This window comes from Phoxinus phoxinus (assembly GCF_949152265.1).
Source record: "Phoxinus phoxinus genome assembly, chromosome: 19".
NCBI classification, from domain to species: domain Eukaryota; kingdom Metazoa; phylum Chordata; class Actinopteri; order Cypriniformes; family Leuciscidae; genus Phoxinus; species Phoxinus phoxinus.
Window position 1 is genome coordinate 12,103,257 of NC_136894.1, and position 26,122 is coordinate 12,129,378.

The 26,122-nt window shown below is 36.3% G+C and overlaps 2 protein-coding genes across 10 annotated transcripts; one reads left to right on the top strand and one right to left on the bottom strand.

Annotated features, from left to right (window-relative positions):
- Nucleotides 1–126: 126 nt before the first annotated feature.
- On the top strand, nucleotides 127–13,697 carry prrt1 (proline-rich transmembrane protein 1). Of its 2 annotated transcripts, XR_013795140.1 has the most exons (5): nucleotides 127–453; nucleotides 1,846–2,204; nucleotides 3,084–3,275; nucleotides 7,016–7,945; nucleotides 9,086–13,697. XR_013795140.1 is itself a non-coding variant. In XM_079591448.1 (4 exons), the coding sequence occupies exons 1-4, from the start codon at nucleotides 435–437 to the stop codon at nucleotides 7,190–7,192; spliced, it is 747 nt and encodes a 248-aa protein (XP_079447574.1). In that variant the 5' UTR covers nucleotides 164–434; the 3' UTR covers nucleotides 7,193–13,697. The 2 variants fall into 2 exon arrangements, 1 of the variants encoding a protein (XP_079447574.1); XM_079591448.1 differs by having other exon boundaries at nucleotides 164–453; nucleotides 7,016–13,697.
- A 3,628-nt stretch (nucleotides 13,698–17,325) lies between these two features.
- On the bottom strand, nucleotides 17,326–26,073 carry tmem268 (transmembrane protein 268; the record flags this gene model as incomplete). 8 transcript variants are annotated; one of them, XM_079591441.1, is made up of 11 exons in its annotated part: nucleotides 25,844–26,073; nucleotides 24,234–24,288; nucleotides 23,862–23,949; nucleotides 22,866–23,001; nucleotides 22,204–22,298; nucleotides 21,994–22,101; nucleotides 20,353–20,511; nucleotides 20,107–20,217; nucleotides 19,191–19,280; nucleotides 18,474–18,686; nucleotides 17,326–17,490 (listed from the first exon to the last, which is right to left on the bottom strand). In XM_079591441.1, exons 4-11 carry the CDS (start codon nucleotides 22,975–22,977, stop codon nucleotides 17,326–17,328), a joined length of 1,053 nt encoding a protein of 350 aa, XP_079447567.1. In that variant the 5' UTR covers nucleotides 22,978–23,001; nucleotides 23,862–23,949; nucleotides 24,234–24,288; nucleotides 25,844–26,073. The 8 variants fall into 8 exon arrangements, with proteins under 8 accessions (XP_079447567.1, XP_079447566.1, XP_079447568.1 ...); XM_079591440.1 differs by lacking the exon at nucleotides 25,844–26,073 and adding an exon at nucleotides 24,368–24,721; XM_079591442.1 differs by lacking the exon at nucleotides 25,844–26,073 and adding an exon at nucleotides 24,368–24,643 and having other exon boundaries at nucleotides 24,234–24,281.
- Nucleotides 26,074–26,122: the final 49 nt, after the last annotated feature.

The following is a 26,122-nucleotide window of genomic DNA, read 5'->3' on the forward strand; positions in this document are numbered from 1 at the left end:
TCTGTTTTAAATGCACTTTATTAGTTTTAGTTTTTTTGAAGTTAATTATATTTACATGTGATGAGTGCGGCATGGATGGTGTAGTGTGGTTCTGCTGCTGTCTCTTTAAGACGCTCTGGTTAATACAGTGTAACTAGATGCGTTAGTTGAAACCTGTTTTTCTGCTGCTGCTGATGCTCTGGATGTTGCAGTGTGACCGTGGAAAAAAAAACAGCAACAGACATTCAGAGGCTTTTACGCCCAGATAACCCAGCCTTTACACTGCATACATCAGTATTAGCTATCATCTGAAGATGCATTATAATTAGCCTGGAAAGACATCATCAGCATCGTCTGTTGAGATCTGACACAAAGACAGTAGGCTACTGGTTGGATTTGGGTTTTTATTACTGGAGGGACAAACTGAACATCGTCGAAACGGACAAATAAACACGATGTCGTCGGAAAAACACGGTAAAATGTCTATTTTATATATTTGGTCACATCGCAGCTAACTAAATAAATTCATGCAGCTGGAATACTGATTTAAATCAAAGGCTATTTATAAAAATGAGTGCGAGACAACGCCATATTAAGGGCTATTAAATGACCATTCATGAATAGTATGCAGTTTTTTATGTTAATTATTATTTAATCTATTATATATAGCATATGCATATATATTCAGACTGTGTCAAATCCTAGTGAGCTGCCTAAGCATCACATAAACATCAAAAGCGCGTAACTGTTATCGTTTATGTCTTTTGTCGCGTGCTGCAGTTTTGCCCATTAGCCTAATAATGTGCTGAGCGTTATTATAACATTCTGGCATCAATTGTCGAATCAACCCTTACTTATACCTAGCGGATGATCCCCATAAATGCTGTCTGAGTAGGCAGCTCGCTATTTGAAACACAGCCGTTGTCTCCGTTAGCTGTTCGCTGCTGTATAATGTCGTGTTGAACATATCCACATAAAGCTACAAATAATAGGCTGTGTTGAGTTTAATCAAATGAGAGAATAGGCACAAAGTAAGTGTTGTTAAAGGATGTTGTATGAGGTTGTAGGGCCCTATTTAAGTCAGCAGGTCCCTTGGGTCTGTGATTCACATTGCTGTGAGATGGAGGGCCCTTATAAATTCACTTAAAACTAACGTGATTTTGTAAAATTATGGTTTATATATAAAAATCTTTTGGATTATCAATAATCTTTCTTGCGATAAAAAATTCAGCTGATAAAAGCTGTAAGCTACATCCGCCTCACCTCTTTGTCAACCCATATAGACAAAGAATTATATTAATGATTCATATTAATTGTTTTGTATGCTTAATCTGCAGGATGTTGGACAGTAAGGAGGACATAGACAACATTATTTAAATATGCTCTGAAAATGATGCATTAAATATGTATCCTAGTGCAATTTTTTTCTCTCTCTTCCAACTAATTAAATATGAATTGCAATGCCTGAAATCCTCCTATACCATCCTGAGCTATATATGCTGCTGGCATTGTGGATTACATAATGATTTAGTCGCGCATTGAAACACACACACACACTGGAAACTCTCTTGGGTGACACAAGCTGGTGTAAATCTTATTCAATCTTTACTGTAAAGAAATATTTCAGGTTGAATCGAATCTGAGTAATAGTTTATTGACATTTACAAGTAGTTAAAGCATGCATCAGTTGACATCAGAAAGTAAAAATCGTATTCATTTTCTCTATCGGGAATTTGATTTTCAAAGACAACTTATAAGACTGCTGTGAGCTCGGTGGTTGTTAATTGATGGCATACGTTTTTATTGAAGTCATCAGTTTGCATTAATTCTATTATTTTGTATGACTGTCAATCTGTCATGGCTCAGGATTGGAGGAGGCAGCAGGGAGGCAGGCCATGTCTCAGCCGATGATGCAGATGGCTCCACCTCCCTACCTCCCCAACCAGGACCCCAACATGCCCCCACATCCTCCTCCACCTGGCTGTGGCCAACAGCCAAATTACCCACCTCCCCCTCCCCCTCCTGGATCAGAGGGGTACCTGCAGGAAACCCAGTTCCACTGCGGCACCCTCGGGCCCCAGGGAGCTCCAAACGGATACCCGGTGCAGACGCACGGACCAGTAGGCACCGTCCCTCATCCTCCCGTGGGCTATTTACACACAGGATACCCCCTACAACTGCAGCCCTGCACGGCCTACGTGCCCGTCTATCCCATAGGCACAGGGGTGAGTGAGGATAAGGTATTTTGAGTCGGCATGAAATGAAAATTGCCATCTGAATGCAGGCATTGGAAGATTTTTGACCTCATAATCATAATGTTTAATCAAAATGTCATTACTCAATTTTCTGGTGAAAAGACAGACTTCTTTCTGGTGACGTATGCCAATCATACTCTTCCAATCATTAAGTCCAGTCCAAGCTCACGTTCATCACCACTTTTGAGAGCAAAACCCACATCTTAAAATAGAGAACACCAAGTCCCCCTCCTGCACTTTTACTTTTTTGATAATCCGTTACACTCTGGTGTACATCACAATACAGATGAAAAAGAATATTACAGTAACGTGGATTTAGATTTCTATGAGCAATTTATTTATTTATGCATTATTTTAATAGCCATAAGCTGGATCTTTATATAAAATTTAATGTGAAATGTGATTTGAATCTTTGCAGTAAAAATTCTATTCAAGACCAGCAGAGATAAGATGCAAGATATATCAGGACAATATAGTTTGTCTGCTAATATGAGTGAATTTGAAAAATGTGTTATAGTATAATATAGTGTAAAATAATATAGGTATTACCATAAAGGGATTTCGCTAGATTACAGCAAATATATACCATTTTAAGCGTACTCTCTCTCTTTACTGTACATTGCTGTATATGCGTATTTTAATCTTATTTTAGCTCCAAATACATTATTTCAGCTTAGGCTATTTGCAAAGTGGCTAAATAATTATATTGTGAACAAACTGTCATATACTGCGATTGTGTTTTGAACTGCAAAATGTTAATAATAAAAATGTGACAAGTAAAGTTATAATACTAAATTTACGTTTAGTTAATTAATCTTGTGAAATTTTCTGTCTGTTTCCTCTTCTCAGGCACAGCCTTACATGCCTAACGGTGCACCTCATCCAGGTGTTGCTCCCGGCCAGATGGCCATGCATATGCCAAATGGCATCGCTCTGATGGAGTCTCGTCGTCCTCCTCACGACTATCTGCCCATCGCTGTCCTCACCACTGTCTGCTGCTTCTGGCCCACAGGAATAATCGCCATCATCAAAGCTGTGCAGGTAAATGAGCCCGGACAGAGCTCTGATGACAGTAAGGCAAGATATCCTTTCTGTTTTGCGTTGGCTGTTCACACAAGCAAGATGCAACTAAACAGGGGCATACACTCCCATACAATGGCATAACTCACTGCTTAACTAATAAAATGCATCGTTGGAGAAATTAACTAGCTAGTTCCTTTCCCAGAAACCGTAGCAACGTGGTCACACTTCCGTTGTTTGAACCAAGCTGGTATGATAGCCAGTGTTGGGGAGTAGTTAACTACAAGTAGCGACGCTACTAACTTAACTACATTTTTCAGTAGCTTGGCAGTAACTCAGTTGCTCTTTAAACAGTGTAGCTTTTCCAGTAGCTAACTACTTTTTGCAGCAAGTAGCGGTGTAGCGCGAGCAAAAGCTACATTGCGTTTTGTCGAGCCTGCGCGAATCAGCGCGATGCCAGGATATTATTATTCTTTTAGAGTGACGTTCGCGAACGAACCGATTCTTTTGAACGGCTCATAAACATGAACGATGGGAGCCGAGTCGCGGCTGGAGGGGAGCCGTTCTTTTTTTCCTATGCGTGTTTCACACAGATGCACACCAATTAGCTCCTCCGCGAGACAGAACAGTTATAGGGGGAGGGGCGCACCCAGCGCAGGGGTGTTGTGTGATGATAGTTGTGTTCCATTTTATTTATTCTAATTTTATCTACAGTAGCCTATATATTTAAAACTTTAAATATTTTTTGTTTTCTATCAAAATGTTCTTGTGTGATAATGTTCTTGTGTGGAAGTGTTTGTAGTAAAAGCTGTTTTGCACAGAAATTCATTGCAGCCGGCTTTGTTTTTGATGTTTATTTGTGAGTAGGTATGAATAACATAGTCAACGTAGCTTTACACATAGGCCTACACAGACTTTGGTAAATCCAAAATAGTGATGTCACTGTCTAAGCAGAGGGATGTTGTGCGACCCTATGGCCACACATGACAAATGAGGTAATAATCAATATTTCAGAATAATTCAAACTCAGATATTGGTGTGTGATATCTGAGTTTTAATTATTTGACTACAAATCTCACCTCATCATTCCTCCCAGTGATTATTTCCAGGCTAAACTGATATGACCCCAAGCTGGCTTCTTAAAACTGACTACTGGTAAATATTTAAAAAGAGCCAAAAACAGATCGCCAAGATCCGGATCCCCTCAAAGAGCCATTTTTTGCCATTACCGCCACCTGTTGTTTAATCAGTTCACTGACGTACAGAAGTGGGTTGACACACCCATATTATCCATGATGGAGCAAGACGTGGCGGCAGATTTGGAGGATGGAGAAACAACTAATGTTAATTACCCATGGCCTTATTTATCCAAGTTCATATTTGTTGCAATTTTGCACTTTTGACAAACAGTCTGATATATTTGAGTGTAGTGTGTAATAAAACAATACCCTTTGAAATCATAATTGTATTGCATTGTTTTAAACACTAAATATTTTACTTAAAACATTCCTCAGACACCTCAGTTATTTATAATATACGTTGTTCAAAAAAATCAAAGTAGTTTCAATGTAGCTAGCTACTTTTTGATAGTAACTTGTAGTGTAGCTAACTACTTTTCCAAAAGGGTAGCTTGACTGTAGTTTAACTACTTTAACTTACGAGTAGCTTGTAGCTTGTCAAACTACAGTTTCAGAGTAGCTTCCCCAACACTGATGATAGCTAATAGCATTGTTTTATTGTTTTATAATGTTTCCTGGGGTGCAACTTAGAATGTTAGTATGTTTTTTACATCAAAAGTTGTCATAATTTAGAAATAAAAGGAACCCTGATTTTAGCCCTCTGATTTGAACACTCTGCTGTGAGACTTCAGTGTAAACGTCCACTGCTGTGATTGGCTAACATCTTTGCATATGAAATAGCTATTACCTGTGGAAGTCTATCGGAAACCTTTAGCACAAAAGTGCTGATTATAGCATCATATTTAGATCTATGGCATTTAGATTGAAGTTTTCAGTGATGAGCAATGTAGCCGATCACACGTTGAGCGCATGAATGCAGTGATCTCGTCATGGCAACTCGATTTCTGCTCTCTCACGAAAGCTTTCATCATAACTAACAGAGCAAACACAATGTAAATAAGATATTTGTTGATTATAACCAAATACTATAGATAAAAGGGACTTTGTTATAATGGGAGTTTTGGCGAGAGTCCAGAACTCAGTCACTGTTTGATTGACTGTTCCAGCGATTGTAAAGGAAGCGTTCTTTCGATTGCTTTCTATTTATAATTTAATAGTTTATAACACATTTTTTTCATCCTACTTAGAGAAACAATGTGAAGTTGACCATTTTCACTGGTTTGATTTACTGACACATAGACAAGTCAAGTCAAGTCACCTTCATTTATATAGCGCTTTTAACAGTATGGATTGTTTCAAAGCAGCTTTACAGTGATAATAGAAATTAGCGTAACAGTGAAGTTGCAAAGATCATTAGTCATTAACTCAGGGGCCGCCAACACGACACCGTTCCAACAGAAAACCCCCAACGCACTCCGGCCGCCCATCCACACAAAAAGTGCCTGGTGTCTCGAGAATGCACTCCCCGAAGGCTTGGCTTGAAGGTGCAAACGATTATCTGTTTTCTCTGTGCAAACCTCAAAAACGCAAACCCAGGAAAACGCAGACGGCGCGCACATGCGCATCACGTGTTCGGTCGATAGGTAAGCAAAGCTTCCCTATAGCTCAAACAGTAGATCGCCAAGGTCATGGGCCCGATTCCCAGGGAAAGCAAGAACCGACAAGAATGCAAATGTGCACCCTGAAATGCAATGCAAGTCGCTCTGGACAAAAGTGTCTGCCAAATGCGTAAATGTAAATCTGGCATTAGAATTAACACAGTTACTTACAGGTTGTGACAATGCTGTCTAGTAGTCCATATCGTAAAAGTCTGTTTGCAAAGCCTGTGCCAAAATTGCGACTGATTTACCAATTAATCCAGTGACATGTACCGAATACAAATAGCCTAAATAATGCTCAACTGAGACAATAACATTGTTGAAAATAAATAACCATATTGCTAGCATTAGGATTCTTTGGAAGGTGATCCGATTTTAATGGAGTGATCCTGCGTCTTTCTTCACTCATATCTCATTAACACGCCAGTGGGCGGGGCTAAAGTTGCAATGATGAGGTATGCGTTGATTGGTCTATTAGATAGGCACATTTCACAACGAGTTGTACACTGGGCTTGATTACAGTAAAAGCTGTTTTTGGACTGACAAGGAAGGTTTCAGTTTACCTACAGGATGTTCTTATAGTATGATGTCAAAAACTCAAGGAACATTTAAATGTATTATTTCATGACCCCTTTAACATCTGCTAACACTTTATTTTGATGGTCCTTCAACAGACATTCTGCTGACTATAATTAACTTTGCAAATACATGTCAACTTATTCTACTAACCCTAATATCTGTATACAAGTACTGAGTAATATTAATTAACTATATGTACTAACTATAGGGCTAGGGTAGGATTAGGGTTTGTTTAAGGGTTAGTTGCATCATGTAATTATGCCTAATTTATAGTTATTACTATAGTAAATACATGTAACGTGTAACAAGGACACATTCAAATAAAATGTTACCCTTTTTTAACATCAAACAATCTAAATGAATTTCAGACTTGGTACGAACAGGTCTTTTATCTATTTCATCTAGATATCAACTAAATACGTTTTTTGTTTGTTTGTTTGTTTAGGTGCGTACTGCTGTTGCTCGGGGCGACATGGTTACGGCAGAGATTGCTTCACGCGAGGCACGTAACTTCTCCTTCATCAGTCTGGCGGTGGGAATCGCCTCCATCGTGCTGTGCACCATACTCACGGTTGTGGTCATCATCGCCTCTCAGCATCATGATGACGACTGGGAGCCCTAGAGACCGCAGCGCAGGGACGCAGCCCCTCAACCTGCCCTACAGACCCCTGGCCAACATTCCAGTCGGTATTCTGCTATTTTCTCTCACACAGCACAGTTCTGACTTCTCAAGCCACCACATCCTAATCTGCAGTCAAAAATACGACATTACAGCCATTTGCCCATGTTTTAGTTACAAGAGAGATCAGCGGTATGGTAAATCAGAGCATGGGAGACACAAAACATCTACCATGTTGTAAGCGTGCTCACACTCACATTAACCTACCTGAACACTTCCTGCTTCTCCTGAACAAAAGCCTGTGTTAGATCAGTAGTTTAAAAATATAGTGTACTGAAGACTTGAGTCAGGACAGATGTGTTATTGTTTGCTCCTAAAATTTGCCAAAAATATTACTTTTTAAATGAAACACACAACAGGAACATAATTTTGGTTTTATTAATTGTGTTTTTTTGACATTCAAAACATTCCGTCTTTTATTTGTGCCACTTATCTTTTTAAAAAGAAGGATAATATATTACTTTGTAGGTTGAACTGACTAATTTAGTCACTGAAAATGTGGATAAATTGTTTTTTTTCTATACACTAAGGGCCAGATTTACTAACAGCTTGCGCCAGCACAAACCCTCTTTTGGCGTTTAAAAACTACAGTCAAGATTTACTAAAGAAATGAAAAATTAGCACTGAAAAGACGTGAACGGTTATTTTTGCAGCTGACCTTATTGCATATGTAGTTGCAGAAGTTTCCCTTTTAAGGCGAGACACGGCAGGCAAAAACATCGTTTTTTTTTCACTGGTCAATTTTGAGATTTTGGGCTATTTGTCTTCAATAACATGTTTTCTTTCAGACTTGTGCTGAAAAAAAGTCCAAAATACACATTTAGGTCTTTATTTTACTACACTTTGTCTAATTGCGTCAGTAGATTTCTCTGAAATTCAACAAAAGTTGGCGTTCTAAATCAACGCGCTGCTCCGCGATCTCTGTGTTCTTCCTTTAATCACGCACATGTCTGGAAAGCTCTCTCTCTTCTGTACAATGCTGTCGGATCCAAATATGGTCATTTCCTTTTAATCAGTAACCAATCGTGAAAGTAAAATGGGCATTTAACCCTAAAAGCGAAATCTCATTGGCTGATGTCAATTTCTGACAACGTGATTGGTTCAGATGCATCACGTGACGCGCTCTGACACTCAGATGTGTGTTTTTGACTGTTTTTCTGCTCAGTTGAAGGCCATAAATGCTGTGTTTATAAGTTTTGATGTGATTTAGGTCGTTTGTATTGTTGTTGCTAATGAATTGATAAGATATTGTGTCAGTAAATAGTTGTTTCCACTAAAAAAGTATGATTTTTTACATTACAAATCTTTAAATGCCTTTTTCTCAAAATGACTTTTCTCTCATACTCCAAGTCCGAAATCTCCTCTTCAGTAGCACCTATACACACCAAACTTTCCAGTCTTGTACCTAGTTATATTATGAAGACAATTACAGAGGGATTTGTAAATATATTATTCCTAGCCTGATTTATATAACATTTTAGTCCAAAAAATACATTTTTTAAGGCTATTGACAGTATATTCTGTTTTACAGGATAACAAAAGTAGATATCCATAAATCCCTCTGTAATTTTTTTCCCATCTAATATGTGAACACAATGAAAAAATAATTTTGAACCTGGCTTTATCCAATTCTGAGATTTCGTTTTTTAAAATATAGGCAAATTAGCGCATATTTAATTAGATAATGCCTAATTTGCATATTTAAACAATAAATTACAGAAAACTTGTAATACATTTTTTTCTCATCTTAATGTAGGTAATCAACTGGGAAAGTTTCATGGTGATATCTGCTAGTTACAAATATTTCCCTATTCACCTGTAGTGTCTCGCCTTAAGAAGTACAATTTATGGGAGGAGAGTATTTAAATGAATAATGCAAGGTGATTTACTATGTTTATGCTAGTCAATGTACTGGTATTTGCGCCATTATTTAACGCCCCAACTAAATGCGTGTCTTAAACCAGATGCTAATTTGCGCACTTCTTGGTAGATTGCATTGGTCATTATGGAAATGATCCGGCTGCATCTGTCTTCTTTCATTTGCATGTCGTCAGTAGATCACGCTCAGAACTTTCCACTCCCATCTACGCTTTTTTGGAATTGCGATCTCATGCTAATTTGCCCTGTTTAGTAAATCTGGTCCTAAGTATTGCAATTCAAATCCAAAAAGACTACTTGATTATCGGAAATAAGTTCCAATATAATAGAACCTGAATTTCAGATTGAATTTACCCAAAGGAACTTCTATGGTGTAGTTCAGAAGAGTGTATATCAGTATTGTTTACTCAGTGGTTTCTTTTCTTAAACCTAAGGCCAGAAATATACTCTACGCAGTACACAAACACAGATGCAAAGGCTTGGCTAACACATGGCAGCATGCAGTTCTGTTGTACATATTTAAAGCTAGTGATGCACCAAAACTCCAAAACCAAAATTAAAGTTTTCATTTAGCCGAAAAACAGAATCCGGATAAGTTTGGGCAATTGAACTTAGGTAATTGTTACTCATATTACATGTTGCTACTCTAGCACAATTTCTGGTCATGGTGAAATGCGTCTACACTGTTGCCTGTTGTAGATTTTCCACATCGTGTGCACAAAATAGATGCTGACACAGTCAAAACACTTCATCTGAAAAGCTTTAAATGTTTCAGTCAATGATTTCAGCCCTCCAAAACTATTTTGGCCGACTGTTTATGTCAATTTTTTTTGGTTGTTGAAATTTGCATGGCTATTTTAAAGCTGCAATGTTAAATTTTTGCGCTACTAGTGGCACAAAATGGAAATGCACTCTGTTCATTTTCAGTCAATGATTTCAGCCCTCCAAAAGTATTTTGGCCGTAACCAAAAATTCTATGTATTCCTGTTTAGGCCAATTTTTTTTGGTTGTTGCAATTTGCATCGCTATTTAAAGCTGCAAAGTAACATTTTTGCTCTACTAGTGGCACAAGATGCAGTCTATTCATTTTAGAATCTTAAAAAGCAACATTGGCTTAACCAATAGTGTGAGTTTGGGGATGACTAACCGATTGTCGAGAGTACCTGTTTTATTGCAGCTAGTGGCACAAAATTGACACACTGCAACTTTGACAATAGTTTTACCGCATGCAGTGTTATTGTGGTAGCCAGCCATAAAAACAGCAGGATTTTCTTCAAACTGTTTGACGACAAATTGAAAACAAATTGACGAAGAAAAAGACAGTTTATGCTCACGTATAGCTCCTCTGGTGGCAACATGGAGAATGCAATATGTATCATTTTTAATTGCTAACATATTTTGCAGTGCAGCGACATGTGAAAATAGCTAAAAGCATTTGCGTTCATGTACTTGCGTAGCGTACGCCTCGGGCCTAAGTGTTCCCAAGTGTCTTGATGCAAACCGTTCTTGAAGAAATCCAGTTCAGAGATGTTGAAAGAATGTATTATAGGGTGAAATTATTGCTTCATTACTTACTTTTGTAAACTGGCTCTTCATTGAGGGAAGACATGACATTTCCCTGTTGTGATCCAGTGTATTATTTATTGTTTAAACACTAAATTATTAATTTGTGTATTAAACTGATAATTCTGTATTTATTGAAATATGTAATCATAGGTCTAACTGTTGTGCTGAAATATTTCGTTATCTTTCCTAGATAACAGTCAATCATCGCAGATGATTGCTCAGCTGGCATATTTTAAAGAAGCATGTGGTAATATGCACTTTTATGCTCAGTAAGCAAGTAGCTAGTTTGTCTCACTTCTTTGTAGGTGAAAGTGTAACTTGCTTCAATTCTGACCTCATTGAAACTCCTCACATGCTGCTGTCAGTTAGCTGTAGTTTGTTAGATAAACACATTTAGCACAATGGTTTGGTTGAACAAAAAAGAATCAAACAATCCTAGAGTGTTCTACATATATTACACTGAAACATGGATGCAATGTTTTGGATTTGTAAGACTCTAATATGTGAATTTATCTCTTACTGCTTTCAAAATGCATCCATCCGTGCCATTCACTGACTGACTGTGTGATCTGTCAAACTCTTTATTTTCAAACAAGACAAAACCCAAAAATGAAAATCCTGTCATCATTTACAACATACCCTCATGTTGTTCCAAAAACCTGTATGACTTTCTTTCTTCCATGGAGGATAAAAGGAAAATCTAGCTAAATGTTGATTCTGTTCTTTCCATAATGAAAGAGAATGGGGCTGTTGAGCTCCAAAACTGACAAATAACTCAAATAACCCATACAACTAACATTTTTGGAGCTTGATATCCCCAGTCCACATTGGTGCAGGGATGACAGGCCAAACCCAGAAACGATTTGCATTTTAGCACTTCCGGTTCCATCATCCCGAAGTCAATGGGTTTTTTGTTAAATGCTTGAAATACTTTTTTTTTTTTGCTTGAAATAAGGTCTGTGGTGAACACAAGCTCAAGATATTTTCATGTTTTATTCTATGATATAAAATACATCATTAATACCCTCTTGTGATTTATAAAGCTTTTACTTGTCTTGTAAAAGGCGTTTGCCAACAAGTGTCTAAATGGGACTGCAGAGGTTGTCGGGGACATTAAACGTCATCAACCGAACAGGTAAACTCATTTACTAACTAGTCCGCTTTCACAGCCTCGTTGTGTTTATAATCGCGTCCTTGCAAACTATTATAACTCAAACTTCAAGAGAAATGTTTTCATACAAAGACATATGAAAGAGTTATCGGAAGATTGGTGATGGTGACGTTGGAGTCATGCGACTGTGGTTTAGCTCATTTATTTGGCTTTTGACTTCTGCAGATTGTATTTTCACTTCAACCTTCATAAAAGTGGTGTTCATTTGTGAAGATTATCATGATGAACAGAACGTGTAAGAATCGTAAACTTATGTTAGTCGAAGACCTTATTTTCTGCAATAATCCAAAAGCCAATGGGAAAATCCTATTGGGTTTTTGTCGAAGGAACCAGTGTAATGCTAACTTCCGGGTTGGCCTACAAAAATAATACAGTGTCATCCCTGCAGCCTGGATCTGCTAAATTTCTCCTGTTGTATTCCATGGGGGGAAAAAATCATACAGGTTTTGAACAGGGTGAAAGTAAAAGTATTTTAGTTTTTTTTAGTTTTTTTGGATTGATTCAGTGTATGATCTTTTCACTTGTGTATAATTTCTACATTTGCAGGCTTGACAGTTGTGACAAGAGTAAAAATAGCTTATTGTCTCAGTGAAATAGAAGAAAGAGAACAGCCAATTTTGATAAATGAATGTGTCCCATGATTAATTAGGAAAGACGGAAGAAAATCATCTTTTGCATCCATTTTGAGCACTTTCTGCCCTCTTCTACCATGCCACTCAATTTGAAGAATTATTATTATTTTTTTGCTTGTGTAATTTGAACTGCATCATATCTTTCTTTTCCTGCTCTCTTTAATCGATTTCTAATATCTTTCTGATCTATTTTTGAACAAATGCCTTGCAGCACTGCAAGTGTTTTGCTGAACTGTTTGTTGAATGACTTCAGATGTATCGTTTATACCTGTTAGAGGTGTGATTGCATATGGTCATGTTTATATGGGCTATGTCTAAAAATACGGCCCTCATTTTCTAACTAAGAGAGAGCATAGTTTCAATAGAGATCCTGTCTGTTAATAAGACAAGCTTGTCCAAAACATTTTATTTTGGTGTTTTAAAGTTGTGCAAACACTGTACAGTTGATGTGAAACTAGCTCCTGTTTATAATTAGACCAGCAATATGCTTTTTCACACTGTTGTGATATAAAGCTAATGCTTTATTGTTATAAACATGGCCACTGAAATCTGATTGCCAATAGTTACTGCACACCGTTTCTCTAAGCTTGTAAATTTGGCAGACGGTTTATTCAAAAAAGCCTCAAGCTTATATAGCCGCAACCTTGTATTTGTGTGCTTCTAGAGGTTTATTCTTCTGTGAATCTCACGAATCCTGTCAAAAACATGTCCTGGTCATATTTCTCCTCAAGTCGACAGAATGAAATATGATATTATAATTCTCATAAATAGAATGAAGCTTATTTAGGACCATTATCCTTTTTTGCATTACTTTAATGCCAGTTACACATTTCCCCCATCACTGTAAAAAAAATAAAATACAATAAAAATCTTGCCGAGATGCAAATCTAATGAGAATCACCATTGAAAATAATGGGAATTCCTCAGAATTTTGGCATACCCAAGCTGTATTGTCATTGAAATTAATGTTGCAATGCAAAAAAAAAAAAAAACCTCAATATTCCTTAAATCATGCTTCATTTTCTTTATGCAAAAAAAAAAAAAGTTATTTTATTTTTAGTCCATTGAATATGGGTGTGAATTGTGACCCAGACATGTTTTTTTTTATTTGTGTGTGAGATTTGCTCTTTAATGAGACCAATCATTGATTTGCAGTGTATGAATCCAGTGATTTGAATTAAAGAGGAATACCTGGTTGTGCAAGAATCGATTGTGTAGCGTTTTCTCTCCCTCTCTCTCGTGTTTGGCCTTTCTCTTTGTCTCAGAGGTGCTATTTATAGTTGCCCTGTTTTTTCTCTCTATCTCTGAATCTTTTTCCCTTGTGTCACTGGAGCTGCAGTATAACTCCACATCACACAACTGATAAACTGATAGGAGGGCGCCAGTGCCTCATAAATGCTCTCATTTACATATTGTATCCATTATGTGGTGTACAATAATTGCCCAGGGGCTGCAGCTCTTCTCAATCTGTGGGGGGGCATCTGCCATTCTGTGGATCAAATTCAATATGATGCTCGGCCATCAAAGTGAGGGAGTGAAGATAGCTATCAGAAAGCATCAGCATGACTGTGCCTGGCTGCACAGGATAGAAAATATTATATAATAATATAATAGAAATTAAAGGGCAAGAGAGGGATCAGAAAAGTGCTAAATGAAAACATATCCAACTCATATTTCACCTCATTTACGCTTTACTCAGTATTTGTATGTAGCACTGACCGATATGGCAGTCGTCCTGGGCTTATACTGACACCTGGTGGTGTGGATGCACAATGTAAAATCAAAAGTTTTTAGTTACCAATGCCAAATGTACTTTTTGCAGTCAGCCATGATTAATTTATTCAGGATTAATTTATTCCATGAAATAGCAGGAGGAAAAATGAGTAGTGTTCGGTTGGTCATGTGATCTCAAAATGGCAGCTCCCATGAGGTGACGCGCTCCATGTAAAAAAAAAAAAATTATTAGGCTACCGATATAACTTCTTTAAATTATCATGTTACTTTATATGTTTTGGGAAATGTATGGGAAAAATGTTTTGTTGAGGAAATAATTAAAGGTCTTCTTTAAAAAAAAAAGAAAAAAAAGTGTTGTTGTTGTTGTCATGTTTGGATCAAAAATGGACTAACCCAACCATTGGGTTTGCCAATATTTGATCCAAACATGGGTTGAAACAACCCAGAATTCTTTAGAATGTATGACTAAAATGAGGTTTTTATGTCATTTTAATTTTAAATTTTTTCCATTATTCTCAAAGGTGATTCTCATTAGATATTTGAATGGATATAGATGCTAATAAATTTATTTATCATTATTAATTTTATCATTATTATTAATGGTTCTAAAACAGTGTTGTTATTGTTAACAAAAAATTCATTAATTGAAATAAAGCTGATAAAAAGAAATGTTACATTAGCAACTAACTGAAATAATAAGTTACTAAAACTAAAATTAAAACTGAAATAAAAATACATTAAACCTAAATAGAAAAGTACATAAAAAAATTACTAAAACTAAAATTAAAACTGAAAATATAAAAACAAAAACGAATTCAAAGTATGAATAAATCTTACAATATAATATAAATAATACTAAATAACACTGCCTGAATATAGGCTTCTTAATTTTTAAATCATTATTTTGATTTTGGGGTGAAATATGACCTGGATTCATATCTTGACAGGTTTCATGAGATTCATCCAAAATGGAAAGAGGTGGGAGAGATGAGAGATGAATCAAGTTAGAAGGAAGCAGGCCAGACTGTGTCGGTAGGATCACAGATGGTCGTTTAGCCTCCCAAAGAGACCCGTCGTTTCAGTAATCATTTAACACTGCGGGCCTGCCGTCTTCCACCACACAGTTTTGCCTCTTCTTCTCTGACCCTCACGGCGTGTGTTTGTGTCACCCATACTGCGTCCGTGTACTCACCCACAAATCACCTCCACAGCTCCATCAAGGCTGATTAACAACCTCTGTTGGACAACTACATCTGATGTACACAGAGCAGTGCTGCTCTGTGCTCTGTTGGTTAGGATTGCATACCCATGTAGTACTTGTGCCAAGCTTTGAGCTGTGCGGTGTAGATTCACTGACTCGCTGGTTGATTCATGTTGACACCATTACTGTCATTTCCTATCTCTTCCACAGTGGCTCTCCTCTCTGCTCTCACTGCACTGTCCTCCCCTCACCAGAGACTTATGTAAGACCTGCACTTTACTCAATGCCCTAACTAGGCATGACAAGTTTTCACTGACAAGTCATTTCTCTTTTTACACTGAAAGAGAAAATGCTGCAAAATCACAGCATATTTATATAAAACGGGTTATGGCAAATCTCAGATACAAATAAACATGAAATCAAAACTGACCCTATTTACTTTAATACATGTTCATTAGTGGGAACAAAAACTAATTTTGTCTTTGCAATTTTTTATCAGAATGTAATAACTTTCTGTGTGACTGACATCATCAATTCCTCTTATTTCTAGCCCCCCCCCCCCCCCCCCCTCCTACTACTTATAGGGGCATTTTTCACCTTCCAATCAATTGATACAATATTAACACTTTACAATAATGTTCCATTAGTTAACACTGTAGTTAGTGCATTAACAATGAGCAATACATTTGTTACAGTATTTATTACTATTTTTTAAGGTTAGTTAAAAAAATAAAAACTGTTCATTCGTGTTAGCTCAGGCCCATTAAATTTTAATTATTTTAATATTGTATTAGTGAATGTTGACATTAACATTAGCTGAGATTAAGTATGTTTCCATTGTTGGTTTATGTTAAATAATGTAGTTAACTAATGTTCTGTGGAATACTTGATTCTGATTGGTCAATCGAGCCATCCAGCGGTATGTTATCCCCGGTAACAACCAGGCTCATCCGGGTAACTGAAGACGGTGCTTTACACTTGCTACTAGAACTTCCTATAGGGGAAGTTTTGCGTTTGGTGAGCTAATGAAATATTAAAACTCAAATCAATATTTTGTGTACAGTTATTTAATTATGTCATCCGTTATCACAGACTCACTCTCTCTTGTTTCATACAAACGCAGCTGTTGCCATTTTGCGACGATTGTTTTGTACACTGTAATGGATTATAAGATAATAAACGTACGATTTTAAAACGTTTTCATCTCAAATCAATATTTCTTATCCCCATAATTATTGATGTGGTAAAATACCGTGTAATAAACGGTATGACTGCACTGAATCCCTTAAATGTTCCCTTCTTCGTGGAAGCTTTGCGTTAAAAAGAGCTAATGGAATATTTAGACTCATATCTAATTATTTACTTATGTGGCAAGTAGCTGTGTAATAAGCGGGATAATGTGCATCCAGCCAGTTGTTATCGCAGAATAAACCCAGACAGGGTGATCAGGACCCCCGCGTAAAATCAAAATTTTTTGATGAACGTGAAGGAGAAACCTTTTATTGCTATTCCTTTGCATCCGGTTGTGACAGAATCTTATAAAGAACCACAAGTCAGTAATAAAAAATACACATAAAATACAAAACTATGTGGTACAACATTTTGTACCAGTGTGATGGCTTATCAGTTTTGGCTGGTTAATACAAAAACTTAACATGGAAGAGAAAGGAATAAATTCTTACTTCATCCCTTCACACCTGATGGGCATATGGAATCACATAGAGACCCACAATACGTCAGAAAACAAATATATATTTCGATACACAGATGAAATCATAACAGTTTCAAGAGCAGCAAGAACAGTCTGTGGCTTTTTCATAATTGACAGCAAAATAATCATCCCACAGAAGATGACTAATACTTTTTAATGTGAGATTTGATTGTCATGTTCCATCTACTGCAGGACCTTTAACTCCACATACTCACACAAACACAGAGATGATGTGGAATGATTTTTCCCTGCAGCTGAAGGCCGCCGGGAAGGAGCAGGAAGCTTGTTTGAGACTAGCAGTCTGACATAAAGTGCACCGTAGGTCATCAAGAGCTGGTAAGCAATATCCTGAAGAAAACCATTTCACATATTATTTACTTTAATTGTTGTAGATTCAAAGTAATACTCAATGGTGAATCATCAGAGGAGGCAAGACAATCTTATTCTAAATATAACACTATTAGGCTACTAATATAATACTAAGGCAACTTAACCTCACTTTTACGTTTTACTTATGAGAATAATAAAGTTGCATAGAATTAATCAGGATGTATTTTTTATGTATTTGTACTTTTTTATCTTGGAATGAGAGAGGAGTGTTATATGTATCCGATGATGCATAAATTGACCAAAATGGTTATGCAAATGTTGGAATATTTTCTTATAAATAACCAATAATAAACAAATACATTATACGATGGAGTCTCTCAAACTGCAGGTGACCTGCATGATTTGTCCCATTCATTTTCCTGACAATTGCTGGGTTGGTGATTAGAAAGATTATTGTGCCTTCTTAGATGCATAATGATATATAATATATAGATATATGGGTAACACTTTACAATAAGTTTTTATTGGTTAATATCAGTTAACTACTTTAGTTAACATGAACTAACAATGAATTGCAATTCTTACAGCATTTATTTATCTGAGATAAAAGTTTGTTAAATTTGTTAACATCAATTAATGCACTGTGAACTAACATGAACAAACAATGAACAGCTGGATTTGTAATAACTAATATAAAGATTAATAAATACCGTAAAAATGTTTTTGCTTATGGTTAGTTAATGTTAGTTAATACATTATCATTAACTAATGTTAACAAATGAGACCTTATTGTAAAGTTACCGATGTATGATTTTCTTTATCTATTTTAAAAATGGTAAACATACTATGATCTTCTATTGTAAAAATGTGAGTTGAGCAGGTTTGATCAATTTCCATGTTCTGCCCAATTCCCTCTCAAACTGCCACTGGTAAGAATATAGTGACATCGACTGATTCATACATGATATTATTAATATCAATTATACTTATTTTCATTTCACCTGATTTGAGAGAGTGGCGTCAGGCATCAAGCTGAAGTGTTTTTTGAGTTTAGAGTCCTCCCGTTGACTGGTTGATGAACTTATCTCTCGTCCCTCCACCAGCAGGGGGCGCTCTTCTTCTGGAACCTCCTCGTCCTGTAATCCATCCTCAGGATCCAGGGTCGCGACCTCAGTCACTAGAACTAGGTGGGACATTCTTTTCTTGAGTTTGTTCTGTAGGGTAAAATGGGAACTTTGTGAGATACACTATCTGAAATAAAATATGTTGTAAATCTTATTTCGGGTAACATTTATTTTGTGTCTAGTTACAAAAATGTTTTAATAGTTTTAGTTCTATAATAACCCTGTTATCTCATAATTCCCTTGTTCCTATCAGAGTTAGACTAAACAAACCATAAACTGTTGAAGTACAATAAATAATTTTAACTGACTTCTTGTATCTTGTAATCTTGCATAATTTATTTAAAAAACAGTTGAAATTGCTTAACTTGTTTTGATGATTTAAATCAATGTAAAAACATGTTTTTATTACTTATTGATCATATCATTTTTACAGTTTGAATATGTATCCTGCAGCATTTGATTTTAATCTTTACTCTACAATTGTTTGATCTACCATTTTTATTTTGAATTATAAAATATGTCTGTATTGATTACTTTCTGCAGGGACAAGAAGCATCAACATAATAACAAATCAATGAACAAAAGCAAGCCAACCTGTACTTGATCCCTGACAAAACTCATGTCATCCAGTGTTTCCACTAGACAATTCAGACACGGGGACAAGTCCCAGTATACACAGAAGAGCTGGAAAAAGAAAAAAAGGATCAAGCAAAACAGCAGTTAAACAAGCTTGTTCATGACTTTAAACCTTATCAGTTCCATCACATCGACTACAGAAGGAAATAAACAAGATAAAGATGCGACCCAGGAAGGTATTCAGTTATCTGATTAAACATTTTTATTTTATCTGATTAAACAGTACAGTTTAAGGTCTCTTTTACTCTCATACCAATAAACAGTTAACTATTAACCAATTTCTGCCAGAGAAAATCTTGCTTATAAATTCAAACATTGTAATAACAATGTAATACGCATTTCCATAACTTTGGCCACATGGAAGTGTTCTTTTGTGAATGCATTTTCTTTATTTTTTACTTCCTAACAAAAACTAGTGTGAAAAAAATCAAGAGCAAAGGATGGTCGTTGTGGAGTTGATTCTTAATATTGTATTTTAAGGGTTTAGTTCATTCAAAAATTTAAATGCTGTCATCACTTAAGTTATACACCCTCATGTCATTCCAAACCTCTATGAATTTCCTTGTTGTGTGGAACACCTGATAAGGAAGATATTTCAAAGAATGCTGGTAACCAAAAGTGTTTTGGTCACCGTTGACTTTCAGTGTAATTTTTTATTTTTTTTTACGCGAAAGAAAAAAAGATAATCAACACTGTCACATAATCAACACTGCTCCTGTTCTTAATATAATGCGTGTTTACTGTACACTGTATCTAGGCTCATGCTGCCGGCAAGTCTTGTCAGAATGATCATCTGAATTGTCTTTAGACTTTTCGAGTTGGGTGACAGTTAAAGTTTTATTGTGGAAGGTAAGAGGAACTGATTATCAATTACCTGCAGTTTTCCTCTGCATTTATGCACCCAGTCGGCCACTCCCAACAGCAGCCCGTTCCTGACCATGTGCTCATTAACCCCCACCAAGCGCACATCTGTGTTCATGTTGATCTGCAACAGATACAGAAACACCTGTTAATATGCATTAAAAAGAATTCAAGTTTATTCTCAAAAATGCATGAATTAGACCTAACAAGAAAGAGAGAGTGATGTCATCAGACCCTGATCTGTCATGTGACAGCCCACCTCTTTGTTGCTGTAGTAGAAGATGAGGATGATGGCGGCGGTGAGGATTATGGACAACAGACTGACACACAGACAGAGTACCCAGAAGTTCGCTGTGCTGCCTTCAAGGTACATGTGAAGGGTCGAGTACACAGCACACCAGAGCACCAGATACAGCAACTGCAACAGACACATAACAAGCTAAATTGATTGTAATAATGTAATAATGTAATTATAACAAGTAACATTATTAGCAAGTTATAATGTTACTTGTTATCCAAGTTACATTTCATCCAAAAAATAAAAATATAAGAAATGTATAAGTTTGCATACAGCTTATGAAATCAAAATTAGAATATTGTGAAAAGTTTGTAAGCCATAATCATCAAAATTATAACACATAAAGGCTTGAAATATCTCACTTTGCATGTAAAAACTCTATATAATATTAGTTTCACCTTTTAAGTTGAATTACTGAAATAAATGAACTTTTGCACAATATTCTAATTTTTCAAGATTAACCTGTATAACTACTGGATTGCGATAAAGTTTCAATATTCATTCTAATCTTTTGAGAAAAGGGAAGTCCACATCACATTTGTGAACGATAAAAACAGCAGAATCTTTTCCACCGTCGGGCTGAACGGTTCTCTTTGATATGCATATGCAATATTATCATATGCAATACAAAAGCGTGAGTCGTTGCATTGGTAGAGTTTACAGACGATATGAGCGACCGCGTTATGGAGATATGATCAGATATTTCTTTTAATTTTATTTATTAATGTGTGGTTTATGACAAATAGTGCGCTTAGCCAGCTACAGAGAAATTAGGCAGACAAGTTACCAATTCTGAGTCGTCAAGACAACCGTGCCGAGAATTCCGGGCCGAGAACGGTTTGTGTTCGTGCCATGCTATGCCAGGCTCGAGTGTAAACACAACTGGAACCGTTCCTTGACATTATAATAACTGTAAAAACCGCCCTACGATGGAAAAGCGTATAAAAACAGAACAGTAACTGTTGTGGACGCTAATATAGTGATAATTATAGTTATCTTTATACTTATTATTCTTGGTGAGACAATACAATAGGCCCTACTGCAATGATGATGCTTAACAATTCAAGAACCATTTACAGTTTGCTATTTATTTAAATGTAGTTTATTTAATGTATCTGATTTCTAATAACATTGTTTGGTAGCACTTTATTTTAAATTCCTGTTCCCCATGTATACATACTAGCTATATAGGCTACTTACAGTATTATAGCAATTGCAGTAATCACTAACCTTGGCTTGAACCTACCCCTAAATCTAACCTTCACCCCTGTAGTTACCTTTTATTACAGTAAGTGTACTGTAAGTACCTATACTGTAAAATAAAGCGCAACCTCAAACCCTAACCATAACATACATGTAGTTAATTATTATTACTCAGTACTTAAATGCATAATTACACTGTAACACAGACACCTTAAAATAAAGTGTAACCCACTGTTTTTCTTTTGATTTTGGAGTGAAATATGAACCGGACCTGTACTTAACAGGTTCTGTGAGTTTTACTCTGTGAGTATGTCCTGTTGACTTTGCTCAGTGGTGGAATGAGTGTGAACTACAGTGATTTAGAATTTAGAATAGGATTTAGAAGAAGGGATTTCTTACTGGTGCCAGGATGAAATTAAAAACATTTGAGTTGAAAAGCAGGAATCTTTTGACGGACGGATGGTCCAGCGCTAAATGAAGTGGACCTTCAAAATCTTCTGCTGGAATCTGGAATAGATTTAACATCAAAATACAAAATGGAAATAAGTTGATTAATTTAGAAATGCGTATAAATTATTTATTTTTTTGGCATGCTGGAAATTTACTAGCCTGAAAGCCATTGGTTTCCAAAAGAGTCCTGCAGTGTGAAAAGTCAAACGTGGGAGTCAACCAAGAGGAAGTGGACACAGATGCCACACACTGACCTGTCAGAAAGACATCCAGTGAGGTCAATTAAACAGTTTAAATCTGAAATCCAGTCTTTAATACTCCAGTGTCTCTTTCTGTCAGGGAGAATTTGCGCTGGATTTAAATTGCCTATTAAGAATTGAAAATAAAAGTAGCCTTAAAGGATGAAAACATATTTCTAATTCCTGTGGTCTCACAGAAGAACAGTATGCCATTTTGTGAGTCATTAGAGCATTACAAGCATTAGTTTCACTTTATTTTGATTTTCCCTTAAACACATTCTGTTTACTATAAGTAACGTTGCACCTACATGTCCACTAACTCTCATTAGAGCGTTAGTAGAGTATTAGTAGACTGGTAGGGTTAGGGTTAGAATAAGTTGACAAGTAGTTGCAAAGTTACTTAGTCAGTAGAATGTTTAAAAGGGACCATCAAAATTAAGTGTTACCCAAGCATGTCACCATCGTGTCCTTCAGGGCAATAAACCATGTGGTAAGAATCACACTGCAGTCACACTGTTTGAGGATTTCAGTTAGCTGTTTTTTACTGAAAGAGGACAGGCAGAGAGAAACAGGGCAATGTACCATTCCTCCATGTGGATGTTCTGCTTCGCTCTCCTGCCATGGCTGACTGTCCCGTGGGGGATTGAACATCACTTCTTTCCTCTCCATTACACTGCCGCTCCCTCTCCTCCATGGTGACGGCCCCTGTCAGAACCTGCTGGAAAACACGTGCACCAAAATATGAACACTTTCTCACAGCAAGTTGCAAACACTCTTAAAAATAAAGGTTCCAAAAGGGGGTTTTCAGCGATACTACAGAAGAACCACTTTTGGTTCCTCAAATAACCTTTCAGTGAACAGTTCTTAATATAACTTGGTGTGAATAACATTTTAAAAATATGAAAAAAAATTTCCACTATAAAGAACCTTTTGTGGAATGGAAAGTTTCTTCATCAATTTTAAAATGTATAAAAGTAAAATTTGACCACCTATTTAAAATGAGCGCTTAAGGAACTCAAAAGTGAACGCAGATGATTGTGAGTTTAGGGGTGGGGTTTAAGTGGACTAAATGATAGGAGAAGACCTGCTTATGTCACCAGAGAGAAGTCTGTCGTTTTTACTGTAAGGTCCAGCTATGACATTTTGATGAAAAAATTGCAGTCAAATTTAACTTAAACTTGTGCATGGCTGAATTGCTTACTATAAGATCGCAAAGCTGAATTTACTGTAGAAAATAGATAAGGTGAATTTTTATGCCATGCCGACTTTGTTTTCGTGGCCACGATATCTTACACGGTGAATTATCTCTTATCTGCAGTAATAATATTGATGCTTGCCTACACAAGCACCACAAACTAATATTTATGAAGGTCAAGATAATGTAACGTGAAATGTAACATAAGAAAAGCTACATAATGTTTACTGTTATGTAAATGTATTCAGTAGTTCATATTTCATAAATGTATTTCATAATTCTAAATAGTTTCTAAATGAGATCTTGCACTCAGAAAGGAGACTCAAAAGGAGTGTTCAAACTTAATTAAAAGCCAAAAAATGACAAAGAGCATGATGACAAACCTTTAGTCAGGGCAGCTTGTTTCCGTCGATGTATTTAACACAGTGCACTGCCTGTTTAAGAACAGGAAACTCATCTTGTCGTCAACTTCTGTTTTTAGAGTTTCGTGTACAAGAAAGTAAGGAAGATGTTAGTTTCTCAACGTTAAAGAAAACGGATAGCATTTCTTAACCAGTTTCACAAAATTCTGCATGTCCTTTTAAGTTATTGTAAGTGATTGCAAGAAGTGTCTTTATGCATGTACACAATATGCATCAATGTGTATTAACCTTTGCATACATTACAGAGATACTGCTTCAGAGAGCTGTTAATGTTTTACCATTGTGACTATAGGGAACACAAATCAAGATGGTTTTACAGCAATTTCAACAAACCTGTAAACACACAACAGCGTTCAAAGCTGACTCCGCTGTAGCTGACTCCTAGAAGCTGAAGGAAATGCAAAGACAAATAGATATTATACAGCATGAGATTACCCTGATGATCCCTCCATCTCATTCTCACTCACCCTTGCTCCTTATCTAATACAGCAAAGTCGTTTTACTGCTGAAGAACAGTGTGCATGTGACAGCAAGTCCATCTCTTCATTGTGTCTGCCTCTATTTCTTCTAAGTCATGCCTGCTGTTGCCACAACCTTTGTTCTTTTTTCTTATTAGGCTCCTCCCACTGTTTTAAATGTATTTATCTAGCTCTTTATATAAATTTGTTCTTCTTCCAAGTATTTCCACCAGGCTGCTCTTGTAGTCTTTTAATTGCTCTCTTTCTCTTTCACTCTCTGTGAGTGTGTCTTCCTCTTTATGTGAATGCAAAACTGATTTTAAACCCTCCCCCTTGTGCTCTTCCTCTATCACTCTATTTTCTGTCATTTCTTTTTCTCTCAGCTTGTGACTCAGCTCAGTCTGAACACATGACTGCAGGAATGTACACACAATTTCACAGACCGATGCTGAAATGTGTGCGCTTGTGCTTGAATAAGAGTGAGCCCAGGAAATAAAGACACATGCCATAATGATGTTGTGGTTTTCACATGTTTTCACAGTTGCCGTAAAACTGGTGCTGGTCATTGAGTTTGTAGAAAACAAACAAAACAGGCTTTGAGTCAAAGTTCCATTGGCAATGTTCTCTAGCATTTGGTTTTATATGGTTTCATACACCTGGTTCAGAACTGGAAGTCAATGGGTACAGACTACTGTTTGGTTACTGACATTCTTCAAAATATCTTTCTTTGTGTTCAGCAGAAGAAATAAATGAATACAGGTTTGAAACAATTTGAGGGTGAGTAAATGATGACAGAATTTTAATTTTAAAGTGAACTATCCCTTTAATCAAATTGGGGGGGGGGGATCCCTAAAATTAGTCAAAAATCCAAAGAAATTGCAATTAATACAAAATGTATCTCAAACATCTGAGGAAACATGTAAATCTAAGAAATGGTTGTACATGAAAATAAAAATTGGCAGCACACTAATGCCATCAACAGGCTTAGTTAAAAATTGCATCTAAATTTGTACAGCAAATCAGGTGTACTAATGTATACGAGTTTACATCTGTGTGTGTAATATTAATGGTTATGAAATAATTATTGTATAATATATTAAACGTGATTAAAATTGGTAGCACAACAAATAGCTGTACAAGGTGATAAATAGAAAATAAAAATAAATAGGCTATACTATAATATTCCTATTAGAAATCCTTTATAATTAAATACAATTTTTGTTTAATAATATGTAGAAGTATTATTCTGGGAGATATTATAAAATATTTGTATTTAAATTATTTAAAAGAAATGTGTTCTGAACAGTGAACAGTCCCAAGGACCTCTGATTTCTTACACGTACATTAATAGAATATCAACTGTTTTTGTCATGCTGTTTAGTATAACACAGGTCAAGATGTCAGCTACTTTTACTCAACATCTTAAGCCCATTTATTCTATTAACGCAAATCATAATTCATTGTACAGACAGCCAATCATCCTACCCCAAGTTTCATCCTGTAGGCCTAATGGTCAACGGAAGTGGTCTCTCTGCTACTGCATAGGCTATGCTACAAATCAATCGGGTAAATAAAGTTTTCAGCTCCAAATGAACCAAAGACATGTATAGCATTGAATGATCAAATTAAATCTAATAAAATATGCTCATGCCTCATGGTCCTATTTTTCCTTATGTAAAATAGGTCTGGCATGTGATTCTGATGGCTCGCAGTGGAAGGAGTGTTGCCAAGTCTGCGGTTTTCACGCGAGAAATCGGCTACATT